This window comes from Crassostrea angulata, chromosome 2 (assembly GCF_025612915.1).
Source record: "Crassostrea angulata isolate pt1a10 chromosome 2, ASM2561291v2, whole genome shotgun sequence".
NCBI lineage: Eukaryota > Metazoa > Mollusca > Bivalvia > Ostreida > Ostreidae > Magallana > Magallana angulata.
In genome coordinates this window covers 37,583,874-37,603,010 of record NC_069112.1, presented here as the reverse complement: position 1 = coordinate 37,603,010, position 19,137 = coordinate 37,583,874, and the positions used below count along the sequence as shown (strand labels likewise).

The window sequence follows — 19,137 nt, the reverse complement described above, 5'->3', positions numbered from 1 at the left end:
TTGTTCTAAAATTTTATTACTTCTAGTACTATGCTCGATCTGATAGACAGGGGTAGAATAGTGTATGCACATATAGAATCAATTTGTTTTGTTACAATCGTTGCTTCTTCTGTCGAAACATGCTTTCATCTCTTTGTGTATATTTATGGCCAATAAAATCATATTGTGCATCAGTGCAACAAAGCTGATATAGCTATATTATTTACGTTTTGATTAGCCGCTCTCTGAATTTGGTCGAGTCGAGTGTATGTATAGTGCGTTCTGGTTATCGATTGCTTTGTTCAAATGCTGATCTTTTGAACAAATCCATAGCTTCTTGAGAAGTTGGTGAATTTCCTAGTTGAGCATTGGGGGCCGTTGTCCGAAATCATCAAATCAGGAATACCATATTTTGAAAATAAGCTTTTCAAATAGATCACGGTGATTAAACATGACACGTTTTCAAGTTCAGCAAACTCGAATCACTTTAAAAGTGATCAACACAAAGGAGATAGTGCCTTTTTCTGTATTCAACCTGGTAAGTAGACAAAATGAACTATGGTCTGTCTTCAGCCTCACTGATAATCATTGAATTGTGTTTCTTTTTCCAGACACCTGAAATAAGTGAGAACGTCAACAAGCAGTGCACCACCTATCTTTTTTAGGGAAAGAAACTATTTCCAAATTAAACTGACTTTACTGCCAAGTCAGATTTATTATTGTCTCACATTTTATTTAGTAACTTGTAAACGAGACATTTCGCGGGCATATTAAGGCTTCCCGATGGATTTTACAGCGATATGTAGAAAGTCACTTGTCTGTACTTCATACGATATGACGTCATAATTGACTTTGACGTCACAATCTGCATTTCAGGGAATGTATCTTAACGCTAAAAGTGAATTATATCAAACCAGTATAATTAATACCGCATGTTTCCCTATCGTAGATGCTGCCGTTAATGCTAGACGTACAGAATTCATTCATATTAAAAACCAGTATCAAATAATTGACAGTTTTAAAGCTTCGTTTTAATTAAAAGACTATTCATAAACTAGTTGTTTGGAGACCCTCCCTGCTACGTGTAAACAATTGAATGAAGAAATTTTAATGCATGTAAAACCAGCTTGGCACAGGTGAAAGATCAACACAATTTTAGGATATTTTACGTAAAATTGGTAGAGAATATAATTACAAATGTAAATCGTGCTTGGGAAACCTTCGGATTTAATCCATTTTTTGTAAATCGCTAAGTAAAAATGTGCATTATTTTGATGATTTTGTGGAATGTTTCAACAATATCTTCCATAAACGAAATATATATTTCTTTCCCAAGCAACAACTTCAAAGTATATGACTTAACAAAGGAGTTTTCTTAAAAAAATATGTTTGATTTAATGTCATTATTCACCTGCGCCGATGCGATTTAAATAGATAGTTTGGAATATTAGGATTCGCTCGTCACGTGATTACAAAGTACATATGACGTCACAAAAATGCATCAAATATAATGTTTAACATCGGTGTCAATAAATGTATTAGAGATCTTAAGAAATGCTCCCGGTCAAGGTATTTTTGCGATGATTCAAATAATATCGTTTTCCAGCCGTATTTTAGCACCGGGACGCCTTAACATTGCTGCGTTCTTACAATAGATAATAACCATTGTGGTATCACTGGTTAAATGAAAATAAGTTTAGTATTCCTAAAATTGTGTTATTTTTTACATTATTTTAATTAAAGTAAGTGAACATGAAAAAAATAATTGTTGCTTAATAAATTTTAAAAGCCTTTTGAAACTTAAAAATGAGGTCTGTTACCTTTTTGTTTATTTCTATCAAGAGATTTTATCAATTTAACACTCTCAGTGAAAGGTTTATGGAGGTAATCCATTATTCCCCAGCATGCATCTGTTCTCTGACGTAGATAAGCCACATTGCTGCTGGTGACTGGGTCAATGTTGGAACTAGGCCAGTGTTTATGTACAGAGTTGATAAAAGTTATGAAGAAAAAATATGCCTTGATGTAAAGAAAAATTTTGTGTACTGTCATAAGAAGACAGGGATTTAGTACATTTCTGTGAACTGAACCTCAGATAACTATTTATGATTTGTAAAAAAAAAATGAATAGATAAATTAGTTTGTGAAATATAAGACCATCACATTCCAGATGTTTGTACGGAGATGTGGCAGTCAGTGTTTACATAAATAAAATGCTGTTTTTAGATTTCAATTTAAATTAATATAAAATTGTAATTTCATTTTCTTTGTGGAGTTTCTTACCGTTACATTTTATTTAAATGCCCTGGAAATTTTCCTGATTTGTTTTTTTTTTATACATAAGAACTTGATGATATGTACGCCGGTTCTGTTTATGCTGTCAGAAGAATAACAGGACTAAGACACTTTTTAAAAGTCAGGGTGCTGTGCAATGCACCTTGTGTGCTCATTTATGTAGCGCACATAATGTTGAAACTCATAAACAAGAAATTCCCGAGTGCAAGAAAAAATAGGTCACAATAACACTGATCCATGGACATTCCATTCTAGTTACATGTCACATTAACTGCTGGTGGGAATGCATCATTCTGAAATCCAAAATCTTCCTCCATAAACACTGTTTAAAATGACAACTCTTTACATTCCTTTCAAGTTTCCATTCACATTTTGATGATGGTATTTTATCTCTGTTACTAAACGTGTGTTAAAATGCAATGTGTCTCATTGACGGCAGCATCAGTGCTGCCCTCTCTTAGATGCTTAGAGATAACCCAGCAGGGAGGTAATGATTTTAACAATATGGCGGCGCTCATGGATTGCAAGAATTAGTTATTCTAAGTGGTATATCTTTTTACTGAGGAAAGCTCTGTCTAAACGGTTTTCAGATATCATTATACACATCAAACAGACAAATTTGAGCCCTTGATTATTTTTTCATGTTCACTTCCTTTAACGCATCCCCCCCCCCCCCTCCTCCAAAAAAAGGGGGAGGGGGCAGTATATCATTTTATGATAACACAAAATGTGGATAAACAACGGGCCGCTAGAGTGCATTAACGTCAACAACTATATAATGGTTTCTTTCATTTTAAAAGAGACATTTGTTGTTCCATGGACTGCAACTAATTAGAACGGCGTAGGATTGAAACTCTACTTGGCTAGCAGCCTCTCGCCCGCGCTGTCAAAAAGTTATCTGACTAATGTTATATACCAAGATATAACGAAATATTAGAACAAGAAAAAAATATATAGTGCTGAATAAACAAAATACATGCACATACAGAAATTAGTATACCATGTGAATAAGTACAGCTTATAAATGGCGTCACGTGGATAACAAAAAATTTTTTTTTAAAAATGCATTAAAAATACTATCAAACCTAAGTTGAGATAAAATTATCAACAGTTTTAATTATACTATTTCAAACAGTTCGTGTATTTACATATATATGCCTTGGATTTACTTATTAAAACCATGTTAAAATGGATTTTATGCACAACTGCTTTTGTTTTAATTTTCAAAGCTGACATGTAGCATTTTTAATCAATAGAATTGAAACAGTTTAAAAATTTGTGTTTTGGATTAAAGTATTTTAAAGACAAATATTGCCCAGGATGGGCCTTTGTACATTCAGTCAACTGACTGTTAACTGAAAGGTTTTGAAAGGTAATGACAAGATGGCAGAACTATTATATTTAATAATATTTCAAGTACCGTTTAGCTATTCATATTTCAATTGATTGGATGACAGAAATATTTGTTGTGATATTTACTTAATTTACCGTATGATTGTGTTAAATCCAATGCTATTTATAAAAGTACGCGGGGGTGTTAAGGAAGCAAATGGGCGATTGAGCGTCTTATTTAGACTGGTGTATTCAAAATCGTGAAATTAAATAATTATTTTGAATAAGATCAAAAACTTAGTATTATCCTTTAAAATAGATGTCAGTGCAATAAAATCGGGTACTACATTACTGCCACATTGGTGCATTATCACGTGACAACTATAAATAGCTGACGTATATTCCTTAACATTAAATGAGATAGAACAACACTACCCCATGGTTTCAAAAATAAAATAAACATACCAAGTGAAAGCAAAACATCTCAGTTTAATCAAAACCGCTGCTAGAATCCTATGTTTTTTCCTTATTATAAAGTTATTTATCCGGTTCTCGTAAAACCTTCCCAACTTTTATAGTTTGCACGGAAAACGGCAAATTGCATCAAAACAACACACAACATTGGATTCTAGCAGCACTTTTCAATTTAGGGATTGATCAAACTAACGATACGTATAAAATTTCAAGTTCAATATATACGGAGTAGTGTTGTTCTAGTCGGATTTTTATATCGTAAACAACGACAGAGGAAAGTCTGGCCGTGAAATAAAAGCAAATTTACATACCTTTTAGCGAATGATTGATAAAACTTACATCTCCCCCAGTATTCTTATGTTCAATTCTCAATAAATCACACCACAATACTTTATTAAAAATCTTAGATTAGTTATATTTCGAATATGTTTACAATGCTTTCCAATCAAATTCACACGACATTCAACTTTTAGTCATGACGTCATCAATGTGTAAATCTACCTAATACCAACTAATTTTTGGAAAAAATTGTCTTCAGTATTTTTAATTTGTTTTTGATCTACGTTTCGTTACTTAGATATTTGAATATGTACATAATAACTAAGATTTGTGATTTCACGGAATTACATGTAACTCAGATTCCATATGCTTCCTTAAAGGGGAAGGAAAGTCAAAAACATAATTTATTTATTTTAATAAAGTGGTGTAAATTATCACGTGTGGTCATGCTGTTTTGAAAATAAAATACGTAATTAAGCTTTAATGAACGTTTGAAGTGGGAGAAATCGTATTTACTGGAGGCTGACATGATGTAGAACTCTTTTGTATTAACAACCAAAAAAAATTAATTATTTTGACGTCACACCATCTATTCCTGTTTGGTTTACATATACAAATGAATGTACACAGTGCTCTGAATATAATTAACGCTGGTTTATGCCTTTCTGTTACTCAAGTAATCGACTAAACAAAATTGATAATGTTTGAGTCCACACGTCAATCTAAAGAAAAAATACATGTTTCATTGTATGCATAAATATATGCATTTCATTGTATGCATAAATATATGCATTTTCATAAGTAAATGACCGCTGTTAATCTGCTATCATTCAAAGTTGAAAACGACCTCGATTAAATATTTTATTCCGAGTCAAGTTCTTCGCTAACTGAATAAATGTTATAATTGTAAACGGGGTGTTTAAAATTCATTCTTTATAGTCGGAATTACCATGTCGAAATAACGACGGCAAACATTTTCTATGATACTTGGCATCTGTTGACAATTTCCACATTTACGCGAAGATTTCTCCGACCCTTACCTCCGCTTTTAGATTTCAACGAACATGCTCCATTTGACGTCAGTTTGTAGTTTGCAAAGATAAAAGAACGGTCTCAAATTAATATTGTTTCAAACTTTCCAGAACTTGTCATTTAGAGCGAATATCATGATTTTATGTTGATAAGACAAACCGGAATAGATGGTGTGACGTCATAGATTAAAGTTCAATGGCAGATGGAAATTTAAATTAAGCGATCGATTTTCTTGATTAATTCATTGTTCCGGGGGTTTTAATGAAAATAAATACGATTTACAATTATAGTAGATGATAATTAATTGATTTATTGTACAACATATTTTTAGTTTCCTTCCCCTTTAACACCCCCGCGTATATGAAAATTGCAAAAGCGCTAATGATACACAAATTATTATTACTAATTGTTTTGCTAGTGGTCTGGTAGAATATTTCATTTTTTTAATTAACTGCAAGATATAACCAGCTCTGTTGTTTAAGAATTGAACTGTTCTGTTCTTTATGAGTATACACAATGTCATACATGTCTAGCCAAGATCATGGCTTGTATAATATCAATATTGTCAATACACTATTATGACTGTTGTCTTTTGATGTGTTTAAAGTATGACTTATTTGAAATGTAAAAATCAAAGAGTTTTTACTGGCGTTGCACTATATATGTAGTAGGCGACCATTAATCTGTTTAGAAGACTATTCATAGATCTGTGTCATCTGTATATAATACTTGCACATACATGTACTTCTCGTTTTGTTTTACTGAACCATCGAGTATCGCTACTTTCCAATGCAGCAAGGAGGAAAACGACCAAACAAAGGATGGATGGGGAATGGAGTGCGGGTCATGACGAGGACGGTTTAGGAAGGCTGTAAAAAGAGGAAGCTTTTAGTTCAAAATTATGATAAACATTTCAAACCTAAGCTTTATAGGTAATAAGAAGATATGAAAATACATTCTTCACTCACAGAATACGATTATGTACCTTTTAAAGTGTTCACAAAGAGTAGTCAATTTACAAAAAAAAGTATTTTTGGAATTTGATAGATGAGAACTTTTTAATTTTGGTAAAATTATCATACGTTTGAGCTTATTATTTAGTTGATTAACTTTTCCTTGCGCTAAGAATCTAAGAATGAAATATTAAACTACTTTCTTTACGTTATTAGACAAAACACTACGGAATAAGAATTTTATAAAAGCTGCCGAGATGTTTAAGTATAATCTTCTGTTGACCACATAATCTTTGCTTGTACAATTTAAGCTTCAAAAATGCATATCTGTAACCTAAGATAGATAAATTGTTATATTAAGTATAAAAACATGTCTTTTCGTACGTCCTTGTGACACAACTTTATTAGACAAAAATGTATCAGAAAACTTTCGACCATTGAAAATATGTAAGTTTATATTGTACAATTATACACATTTTTGCAAAAAACAGCATAACAAAGACAAAGTATATTGCACATTGTACATGCATTAATACCAAATTATACGAGTCAATATTTATAACGAATTTCTTTGATTACATTACACATTATTCTTATAGATTTATTTATCATCTATCTATCTATCTATCTATCTATCTATCTATCTATCTATATTTCAATCGATCGATAGAAAGATAGAAAAAAAAAATCAATGTTAATAAGAGGTTGATCCGGGGAAAAACAAACTAAAAAATAGTTTTTTTTTTTTGGAAAACGCGTTTATGAGAAGTAATTCATACAAATCGGAGAGAGTTACATAATTGCAGCAAGCATTATACTCAATCAAACTCTTTAAAATCAACATATATTTATTAAATGCAAGTGATGTAGAAATAGTTTTTAACCTGACCATAGACTTCCGTGGATACCATATATGCGTATGCACTTTAGGAAAGAAATGTAAAGACAGTAGACTAAAGGTGTAAGTGGTTTAAAGGAGAATGGGATGGCAGTAGGCGAAATCAGAACATAATAGATTTGGAATTATACCCAATAGTTTTGGCGGTTGACGGTCAAAATATATGGCTAATAAGTGCATTTTGTTTAACACAGACAATCAAGCTCTGGTTTATGTCATTAATAAGCAAACTGCTAAAGACAAGCACGTCATTTTCTTTTACGAAAACTGGTATTGATATGCTTAAAGTTTAATATTTATTTAAAGCTCAGCATTTGACTTCACAAGAAAACTTACTATGTGACTGCCTTTCTCGTTCAAAGGTAAATCAGTTTTTACAACTGGCACCCTGTGCCGACAGCAATCCAGTCAACATATCTCCACTACCGCCATTTCCAAATTTAGAGGTGACATACGAAGACTATTTGATGCGAGCCTTACTAATTCCTCATTAGCTTTGTACTCACATGCTTGGACAGTTTTCAATGGACTATGCTGTAACAACTATTTCATCATATCTCTCTGCTATTAGTTACATTCATAAGCTCATAAACAGTTTTGGGATCCATGCTCGTCCTTTTTCATACAGAAATTGCTCTAAGCAACACGCAAACTTAAACCTTCACAAGACGTTAGAATACCAATTACTACAAATATTTTGCATCAAATTTGTGACTTTTCACCACTTACAGTTTCTAACGCATTTGAAATGGCCATGTTTAAAGCAATGTTTTTGTTGGCCGTTTAAGGAATCTTGAGAGTGGGTGAAATAACATCATGTCAAACGGTAATTAACAAAAATTCAATTCAGTTTAATTAGACGTATGCATAGCTTTTATTAAGCGCCTTTTGTTTTGAAAATTTGACATTTGACCCCGCGCATGCGCAGAATGTGTAGAAACACAATAGAGATCACAGCGTAAGATGGTATTTACGATAAAATTATGACCGTTATAATGAGCCTATATTATCAAACATTGCCTCCGGCATGCCAACTATGATACAGGGAAAACTGTCCAAACTTGGAATCGACAAATCATGCAACGATCCGATTGTGCAAGGGGAAACTTGGATGGACGTTGAATTCGGTGAAATATATTGTTATCTAGTGGACAGTCCTGGTCAATTTACGAGAGAAACTCTCAAAGCATATGGATCCTTGGAAGCATACAACTTTTTTCTTAGTGGATGGGTTCATACCGTTTATTATTCCAATCTTGACTGCAACGACAAATGTTTCCTAAAGGCCAAAGTAAACAGGTCGCAGGCGCTGTCGGAGAAACCCCATGAAGCCTGGGTGTGTAAAAAAGAAAGATGGTACCATCTTGAATGCCTATTGCACGTGCATGGCAGGGTAAGTAACATTAATGAACGAAAGTTTGTACCGATCATGAATAAGTATCTCACCGCATAGTATAGAAACATGCTGTATAAATTCACATGGTGTTGGGCTATATAAGAAATACCGTGATAGTTATCACAAACGCTATACAACGAATTTAAATTTTGAATTGCAATTTCATGTTCTTTATTTCTTACAGGTAGGTGAGGTTTGCTCGCATGTTGCAGCTATCCTGTTTAACGTAGAAGCTAGTGTGCGTCTGGGCTATAACAAAGTAGCATGTACATCAACGCCATGCATGTGGAACCAGACTTTCACCAAGAAGGTAAAATAACTCTTTCTTCCAGCCATTTTATGAACTGTAGGTTTTGTTTGTCACACATATATGTAAATACATTTTTTTTATCTGAGCACCTACTAAATTGACCCAGTCAATAAATGAAAATGTTGTTTTGAAATTTAGAATCTTATTTAGTTATTATAGTTAAATTCATAGATATGTTTCTGATAAGCCATAAACCCTGGCCTGGCCTGGTACATGTACAATTGTCATTGTAAATTGTTTACATATTTGAAATATAATTAAATGGGAAAACATTCATATATACATTATATACATATGGTGTAAAGTAATATTTCATCTCCATACACATATTTGTACCTATGTATCTTTTTAAAGAGATGTTTTAGCATGTGTAGTGTTTGAATTAACTAATAAGTGTTTATGAATTTTCAGATAGAAGCAGTTCCACTTTATCAGATCATCTTCAAGAACCTAGTCATTGAAAGTCCTGATTCCTTTCTTCAAAAGTTGAAGCAAACAAATCCAACCGCAGTGATTTTCACAGTGACTGATCCTATTCCAAACCCACCCATACCAAATCCTACTCTACCAAAATTGTTAACGTCATTATACAGATCCAAATTCTGCAGCCTATCTAAAACAACTCTCTTCAAGATGCCCTGACGTTTTAGAGGAAATTCATGTCACCTTAGAGGAAGCCACCAGCCCCCAACCTGGAGAAGCTGACTGGTAAGCAATCCTTATGTACGCAATGGCACACTCACAGAGCTGAATGACTGACAGCCTCCAACTTTTATGATATATGCCACACCAGTCCACAGGCACCTAGTGCAACAGTAATACGCCGGACAATGGATTATTTACCAAATGTTCAAACAGCCACCATAAAATGGGGAAAACCAAAATAGGAAACTGCAATTCGGGAATGCCAGAACTTGATGCAGAAGCACAATCCAGGATTTTTTGTTCGACAAAGTGGTCTTGTGATCAACCCTGCATACCCAACACTAGGAGTAACCCTAAACGGTGTTACCGAGTGTCCATGTTGTGATAAAGGACTTGTTGAAGTTAAGTGTCCTTACAAGCATGTCAATACGAGTCCATGTGAAGTGTTAGACAAAGGATTTTATTCCAAATCTCACTCATGTGGGAGTGTATCATTTAAAGATGTCAAAGTGTGCACAAAGTCCTTGATAAGATCATCAAAATAGTATTACCAAGTCCAGGTACAAATTGCCATTTGTGAGGCTGGGCACTGTGACTTTTTGTGCTGGACACACAAAGGACTTTACATTGAAAAAGTTCTCCGAGACCAGCCATTTATAGAGGAAATTTTGCAGAAATTAAATGTTTTTCATGAATGTCATTCTTCCTGAACTTATGACAAGACGTCTGAAAGACCGTGATCAAAATAACAACACAGTTGACATTGTATATGTATGTGGTAAAGCAGAGAACTATGATGACATGATTGCGTGCAAGTCTGGACATTGCAGAGTTGAGTGGTATCACTTCAAGTGTGTTGGACTGAAGCAAGTTCCACAGAGTCCTGTCTCACATATAGAAAGATGCCAGCAGCGAAACGATCAAAGGAGTGACTTTTTTTAAAACCAGAAGTGTTTTTCGAGTATTGTGCTTTCACTACAATGTTCTTCGAGTGTTGTGTTATCACTACAAAAGTAGACATTTGCATTGGTGCAGAGTGTGATGTTTGTATCTGGAAATATCAGTATTATTGACTGAATATATTTTGACCTTTTGTGATAAAAAACATACATTAATATTTTAAATCTTTGTTCTTTGTTGTTCTGTATTAAAGTCCGTTACACTCTAAAATTGGTTTTCCTTTTAGAGAGTGTTGATTTGACCCATTTGAGAAAGGTTGCTGGCCTGAAAGACAATAAACTGAGAACAGGCTAAAGTCAAATTTGAAGCTAAAGATACTAGATTAAAATACAAAAAAAAAAAAACCTTCAAAATTATCTAAAATGTAATGGTTTATTTCATCGATAATTACAATTAATTGTTTTCTCAGGTTATGGTCTTCAACCCTGTAAAGTGTTATGTACTCATCGAGGTTATGACCTTATCCTCCATTCACATTATTGAGGTTATCAAGATTTATGATTTAAGTAATAAAAACTTCAGCGTGCCATTTGGAGAATTTTAGCTAGAATTTTAGGTAGAGAAATGGGGTAATTTTTTACATAGTACAATTTCATCAGACTGTTAACATGGGAATGGCCCAACTCCGTTTAGGTCTTGTAATCGAACAAATATCCAGCTTTGCTTATTTACTTGTCAATCCAGAATGACGGATCAATTTTCAATTCAACAATGGCCCAAATGTCTTGAAGCAGTTTTTGAACTTTCACTTAAATTTGAAAGTTGTAGTACTTAAAGTTTTAAGATAGAAAAAATAAAATGAAACTATTAAAAATTGTATCCCCTTCAAATTCGTGGTTAAATATATGCTTTCAAAGGAAAGTCATTTATCAAGGAATATTAGAAATAAATCAGTTTATGTTTGACTGAAATAAGTTCAAGACTGCTTCATTATTATAAGGCATGGAGTACCAAGATGATGATATCCGATAGCAACTTTCAAACCATGTATTTCTCTTTCTGAAGATAAAACAGTCACATTGATAAGATCTCCCTTTATTCATTTAAGGGTGGATTCTGCTCATTCACGAAAAAAAACCTACATTAAACTTTTTAAATGCTAATGATTTCTTAAAAGTACAATTCCTAAGGACAAAATTGAAAACAATAAAAGTGTATGTTAGTATTCATTTAAGAGAGATATGACCCCCTTAACATAGATCAAAAATGGTGCATTGAAATTCTCATAGAAAGTGCAATTTGACCAGAAATTCCCTAGAATTAAGAAAATAAAGGGAGATTTCAACCTCTTTAAGTTTTGTTTAGTTAAAAACATCTCAAGAGTTCATTTATAGTCAAAATTTAGACTATGAAATAACTTTTTTGATAAGTTATGCCCAAAAATGTATATTGCTCAAGAAAATTTGGAGCATCATTTTCGTTGCAAATATGATAAATAAACCAAAGATAGACGGGTTTCTACAATTTAACTTTTTATGAAAATATTAGAACACTTTCTCTACATATTATTGATCCAAATAAAGGCATAAAAGTAGGGGTTAGTGTGCATATAAGAAAAAAATATTGTTGGTTATATCCTCACCCCCTATTTCAGTTGAAGCGTTTTATGGAAACAAAATAAGCCATATTTGGAGAAAAACATGTTGTATTCACCAAAAATTGGTGTAATTATCTTTAACAGCAATTGTAATTATGGAAAGAAAAGATTTTAATGAACAAACAGTAGACATACAACTAATTAAACTTAATAAAATAAGACAAAGAGGTGTATTAATGCTTATAGACAATCTTCTGGATGCGACCTTGAATAACATGGAATGGCATAGGGTATTTCTAGTCCATGAAATGTTCTAGTTTATTAAAGTATTTTATAATAATGTAATTATTCAATATAAAATTAAAAATTCATTTGATATTTGTTTAAAAACAAAGAAGTTGGATGCATTAATTATGATTTGACTGTGATTATCAAGGAATGCAAACAGTGATATGTCGACAAAACAAGCATCTTCAGAACTGATGTCTGATCGATAAGTTTTGACCAGTAGATGCATTTCAAATGATTGGAAGAAAAGAAATATAAAAAAAAACCAAACTCATTAGCACACAATAAATGCAACAATGGCACACAATATACCAGTATACATAACACATACTTTCTAAATTCAACTGTTTTGGTAGTTTGAAAGATCTACATGAAAGCAAATACTGATAGTTTATATACCCGGTACATACATGTATCATGTCTTTACTAAATTGTGAGTTATATGGTAAATGAACTTGCATCAATGCATGGGGGTATTACAATGATGTCTATATGTATCTGTTGAAATAAATAGGTTACATGTGCAACATTACTAAATCTGATCAGTTGAAAAATTAACATTTGTCGTATAAAAATTCTCTGAATGATGAAACTATTCCATCCTTGTAGAGAGAACAAAGAGAGAAACAATGGTGATAAATATATATTGATAATATTTGATATTGATATATCTACATGATTTTTGAGGGTGGTGGGGTGAGGGGGGAGAGTTACATCATACAGTACATACTAGAGCTAATATCTAGTTCAGGGAAAATAAAAATCAAAGGCAGTATATACACATGACAAAAAACTCTCACTAGCAAACAATAAATGCAACAATGGCACAAAATATACCAGTATACATAGTACGTACATTCTAATTTCAATTTTATTGGTAGTTTGAAAGATCTACGTCAAAGCAAATACTGATAGTTTATTATACATACATGTATAATATATTTTTCAAAATTGTGAGTTATATGGTATTATGGTAAATGAACTTGCATCAATGCATGGTGGTATTACAATGCTGCCTTATCTGTTGAAATAAATAGGTTACATGTGCAACATTACTAAATCTGATCAGTTGAAAAACTAACACTTGTTGTATAAAAAATCTCTGAATGATGAACCTATTCCACCCTTGTAGAGAGAACATAGAGAGAAACAATGGTGATAAAAGTTGATATTGATATATCTACATGATTTTTGGAGGGTTGGGGAGAGTTACATCATACAGTACATACTAGAGCTAATATCTAGTTCAGGGAAAATGAAAATCAAAGGCGGTATATAAACCTCTGACATAATATGAGCTTAATTAACTTTCACTTATAAATGTACTTCTAAAATGTTCAGCTATGGAGTGTATGATTTTTGATGACTTAGTCACTCTTGGTCTGCTTCCACATTCTTCTGATAAAACCTGTCGTATGCCCTCTTCCTCCTCTCCCCTACTAAATGCTAGCTTTAGAGTTGCATATTTCAAGTCACTGGCGGCAATTTTTCTACCTATGCACTTAGTAATTATTTTTTCATTGACAAGTCCTTGAAGAGATGGTAGGTTGTGGGCTGTTACTCTTAAGCTCTCATGTGAAAAGAGTTGCACATGGCAGAGAGAAAGACACCTTCAGTCTATTATGTTCATCAAAATTAACTAACCGTACAAGTCTTTGAAGGAACACGACGTCTTTTAAAGCGTCATGAGCGGCGTAGTCACAGTGAAGGAACGATGAAACTAGAGCCTGTTGGGAATAAGATGGCAACCCTGGGAATTGTGACCTTAACAAAAGCTCGGTATCAACAAATCCAGCAACACGATCTTTAAAAGTATCCATCTTCCCAACTGCTTCTAAGGCATTAAATAAAATATGGCAGTCATAAGACTTGATGTTATGCCTAGAAAGGATGGCACATTTTCATTGTCTAGAAATAAATTCAACAAAGGACTCTAAAGCAAGGGACAGATTGCTGGAATGGACAGGTTTGCCTCTGTGGAACATCTGACTGCCTCTCGTCGTTATGCCTGTCACATCAGATGTTGAGGAAGAAATGGGAACTTTTGGCTTGACAAAATACTGCCACTGATTTTCTCCGCATACAGCAGCCATCTGGGTAATGTGGGAATTACGACCTGTTAAACATAAGAAAGAAAAGTTATTACCCATAGATTTCCACTAAGGGCTAGAAATGTAGAACATACATTTTTAAATGGTTAAATGTTCCGCTCATTGTGTAACAGATTAATCATTAACACTGAAATAATTATACATAATAATAAGATTTATTGTGCCCTGTACATGAATAAGTGCTGTAACATTCAAATATGTTTTCATGGTACATATAGCTCTACATGTTACACAAATATTAATAATATAAATGTTAGCTTGTCCAAAAAATATTGATCAGTTATCTTTTCTTAAAATATGTGAGAGACCAGCTAAAATAATATTGCGAGGATATTCTCACAGTAACAATAAATCACTTCTGATTTGTAGATTCATTGACTGTGAAACTTCGTTCATTATTAACTTACATTTTCAATGTTGCCCTCAACCTTAGTCAACATTTGGATATTATTTACCTAATCCAGTGATTTCTAAATCAAAGTATACAGGTATTGAAGCTGACTTTATCCCAACATCCTTTGGTGGAACTCTCGGGTAAGGAATCTCCTTTATGTCCTGATGAATCATGAGTTCAACAGAACTGCCATAGCTGTCTCCCTCTCTCAGTTCTTTCACTGCATTTGACTTGACTCTAAATAAAAATGATAAAACTGAAGAACATTCCAGTTTTGATTTCCTTTTAAGTAGCAAAATGTATTTTTATTACAGATTTACAAAAATAATGTTTACTTAATTTATATTTTAACATTTCACTTATGTTTATTAAATATCTACAAACAGTGATCAATGTTTACTTCCTGTTCTTGAGCTGAATTCTCCTCAGTTTATATTTCCATGTTGAACATATCGCCTTTCTCTTCCTGGCCTGCATGTCACGCAGTAAGGCAAGTCTTCGTGTATGGCACCCAGGAGAGAGTCCAAGTTCTCTGTACACCTAAAATGCCAAAATAACCTAATTTATGGTCCTAGCTAGTGGCTTATGTTTCTTTTTCTTCAATCTTCAATAACTGCAAATACTGGTAATTATGATAGCATTCAATATGAAATGTAATTTATTCAAATACAAAGAACATACTGATATAGAAAGATACCCAGGCAGGGTGTTGCTTCTTGTTTTAAATTGTTGGTTCATATTAGTATATATTTCTTATGTATAATCAAAAATCCCTTTACCTTCAGTAGGTAACTTTGTCCATCATTCTTTTGTGCAACAGCAGATGCAATCCTCCAGTTCAAGCTGGTGGATCCACTGTAAAACTGTGTTTTAGGAGCTTTTAATGCAACTGTTTTGTTGAAGCTCTCATTGGGTTGAGTGCTACCCATTGAAGAAAGCTTTTGACTCTGGGATTTGTACCTATGCATCAGATCTCCAAGAGCTGTCTGGAGGGGAATATCTCAAAGAGAAGTCTGGCAAAATGAGTGGTCCCCAAAAGGATGTCTACTGATTGCTTCTAACCCATTCTCTATACCATCTGAATTTCCTTGGTTCTGAGCCAGCATGTAGTCCAAACACTTCTGCAAATACTTGAACAATTTTGGATTTTGCAACTTCTTGTGTTTGTTTCGCTAGGAGTACAAGGCAATGCCAATATTTTTCTTTACGTGGTTTTTGTCAGACTTTTTCTTTATGTATTGATTAACATTTTGTTTTATTCTGGCAATTGTTGTTGTATCATCATCTGCAATGATTGTCTCTACCACGGCTCCTTTTTCTTTACATGTTTTCATCATCTCAACCACCATATCCTGCTCCATGGCCTTAGCACTTCCACTCCAGGGCATCCGACAGTCATGCTTATTTGGTGTTTTTCCTTTCTTTGCCGAATTATCACAGGTCTTGCAGAACTTGCCGCGCTCATTATATCCAACAACTTTTTCTGTTTTGGCCCCAATCATTGAGCAGTGACCTACAAAGTCAAATTTTTAAATGAGATCTACTGGGTAAAATGTATAAAATAGTAGTCAGAGGACATGATTTTAATTTATGTCAGTATATACTAGCAAAGTTTAATTGGCATTGTTTGAGTTTGAACTTTGAAATGAGTTTATATGTATAGTTTTAAATTCAGTTATAAGCACCTGAAAGACTGTCAAATGATCTTCCACTTCCCCTTTTCTGCCATGCACCATCAACACTTACAGTTAGCCCATCAGTATTTTCACCTCTAAAAAATATTACAAAAATGTAATTTTTTCAATTGAAAATTGTGTATAAGGGAATGAAAGTAACATCTATGTACCAAATAAAACTTGTACATTTCATAATTGTTCACTCAATAAGGCCACACCAATATAATTTCTTGTTTGTCAGACCCGCATGCTCGTATTTAAATAAAACTATCTAAATAATTATTGTTATTAATAAATCACATCATGGAAACTCTGTGCCGTTTTTTCTTTTCTATTTCTGCTCTATTTTTTACATTTTAAATAGTTTTAATTTAGAAACAAGTAGAAAAAATATAACCATCAGCACAAATTTATTCATGTACCGCCTAGAAATTTTGGCTACAAGAAATAATAATTGATTATTTAATCGCTCGCCCGCTTGTACCTTTTTTCCACCGGATGTCAGACGAATAAGAAGTTATATTGGTGTGGCCTAATGAGTTATTAGAGACATATTTAACTTTTTGAAAAAAGTTAAAACAAGCATATTTTTTGAGGTTTACTGAAAAGTATTTTCAGATATAAATGTTTTAAATTTCAATGGTATGTATAAATACATGTACATGTAGCAGAAATGCAAAATTACATTTTTGACAATTTCACTTCTGATAAATTTTCCATAACACTGGCTTGGGCAACACATTTCATTGCACGTCCCATCTCCTTCTTTCTTTGGGAAAGGAGGGTATTGCTGACTGGTGGGATTTTAAGGGCTGACAGGAAGCTATTAACATGCCTTCCACCAATTCCACTGTGAACCATTGCTTTAGAAATAATAAAAAGGTTTCACTTTTCAAACAACAAATACTTTAGATTACAAAGACAGCAGTTTTCTTATTCTTATGTATTTCATGCAAGATACATTTGAAACTTTCTTCAATTTTCAGATTATTGAGAGTAAATACACTTAATTAGTTACAACTGAATTCAATTTATCCTGCAACTACCCCTTGCATTGACCTAATAAAAGTAACCCAATAAACTAAAGGTATATTCAGTCAATGCCTCAATATAGCCTCGTGTATTCAACCGACGTTCAAATGCATTAATTATGACGTCATCTTTCTTGCCTCTACACCATCGCGTCATGGTTTCAACTGCAGATATGCAACAAATTTTGTCAGATAAAGCTCATTTAGGGTGCAAAATGTGATACTATGTTGCCCGTTAAACAAAATACATAATAAATATCTTGAAATATAAGCGATATTTGGGCTCAGGTCGAAGAGGACAAGGCTTAGGACTCCGCAAGCCTCGCCCTCACGTTTTCTTACCTCGCCCAAATATAGCTTATATTTCCAGACAGTAACCATGTATTTTATAAAAAACTCCATGTTGTGTTCATTTTGGTGCCTGTTGAATTTAGCCAGTATCGAATTTAGTACAATGCACCACATCAAAAAACAAAACTAACACGTTGAAAATATGATAAACTTTGCGGCCAAATACGGCTCATAACGTCCCTTGTTCTTTGATTTCGTTCCTGTGAACTTTTATGATTGAAAAATGATAATGTGTCAATGAAGATATTTTGGATATTTCCCCTTTTATTGATTTCAACAGTATTTGTTTCACAGATATGTGTATTTTCATTAAAAATCATCAAAAAACGATGGAAGCAATAACTTGGGACAGATTATAAGTGAGATATACCGCTTTCTGATATTTGAATACAGATGCATGCATGTATTTTAAAATCAAAATCAAATGTGTTACTGTTATGTCTATATAATTGTCACTGGTTACCTGTTGCGATGTAATTACAATTGTATTGTAACAGGGAACCTGAAGAAACGGGTTTAATTGGTATAAGCAACTCAACTATTTCTACTAATCAGAACTATATAATTATGGAAATATAAAGTACATGTAGATCTTATATATTAGTTTTGTGATAAACACTAATCACCACTTGATAAACTTGCGATAAATCTCTACTTGATGTTTTTAAAGAAAATTCCATAATACTTTTCACCAGGAAATTCTACATTATGCCAGAGACATAAATAACATGGTATTTATTTTTGTTCAAAGTTTGTGAATTGTGGCACAACTTTATTTTTCAAATTGTTGCTTCATTAAGACCTCACATTATAAACAATCGTAAACATACTTACTTTTAGAAGTGCAGAAAGGCCACATGTCTTGATGCCAATTGCATGGGAAAGTTGAAGTGGGACTCCACATTTTTTACAACCCGATAAGCCCTGAGCTAATATATCTAGCTCCACTATTCTTCGCCCTTCTCTCAATTGTTTTTATCACTAAATCGTTGTGTAGCCTCTTCAATCAGGACATCTGTATCACGTTCGCTGTTTGTTGATGTATTGTAAGTGTGATCATTTGCTACAACGGCAAAACTCAATCCCCCCCTCCCTTTTGTTGTCTTCCTTGATGCAATTCTGCCGGGCTGCCAAACTTGCTGAAATTCTAATCAATCTAGATGCCTGTTCTTTTGTTTTAAATCCCCTATTCAATT

The 19,137-nt window shown here is 33.2% G+C and overlaps 1 protein-coding gene and 1 pseudogene across 1 annotated transcript; both read right to left on the bottom strand.

Moving 5' to 3' along the window:
• Positions 1–13,496: 13,496 nt before the first annotated feature.
• On the bottom strand, positions 13,497–18,800 carry LOC128170618 (uncharacterized; annotated as a pseudogene).
• LOC128170648 (uncharacterized) lies at positions 15,280–15,851 on the bottom strand. Its single transcript, XM_052836420.1, has 2 exons — positions 15,663–15,851; positions 15,280–15,423 (listed from the first exon to the last, which is right to left on the bottom strand). The coding sequence occupies exons 1-2, from the start codon at positions 15,849–15,851 to the stop codon at positions 15,280–15,282; spliced, it is 333 nt and encodes a 110-aa protein (XP_052692380.1).
• Positions 18,801–19,137: the final 337 nt, after the last annotated feature.

Bases quoted from the DNA above. Each gene is read 5' to 3' on its own strand.
- LOC128170648 (XM_052836420.1), bottom strand. From the start codon at position 15,851: ATGCATAGGTACAAATCCCAGAGTCAAAAGCTTTCTTCAATGGGTAGC. The intron at 15,424-15,662 runs GTAAAGGGATTT...TTGGCATTTTAG, and splicing joins GACAAAGTTACCTACTGAAG to GTGTACAGAGAACTTGGACT.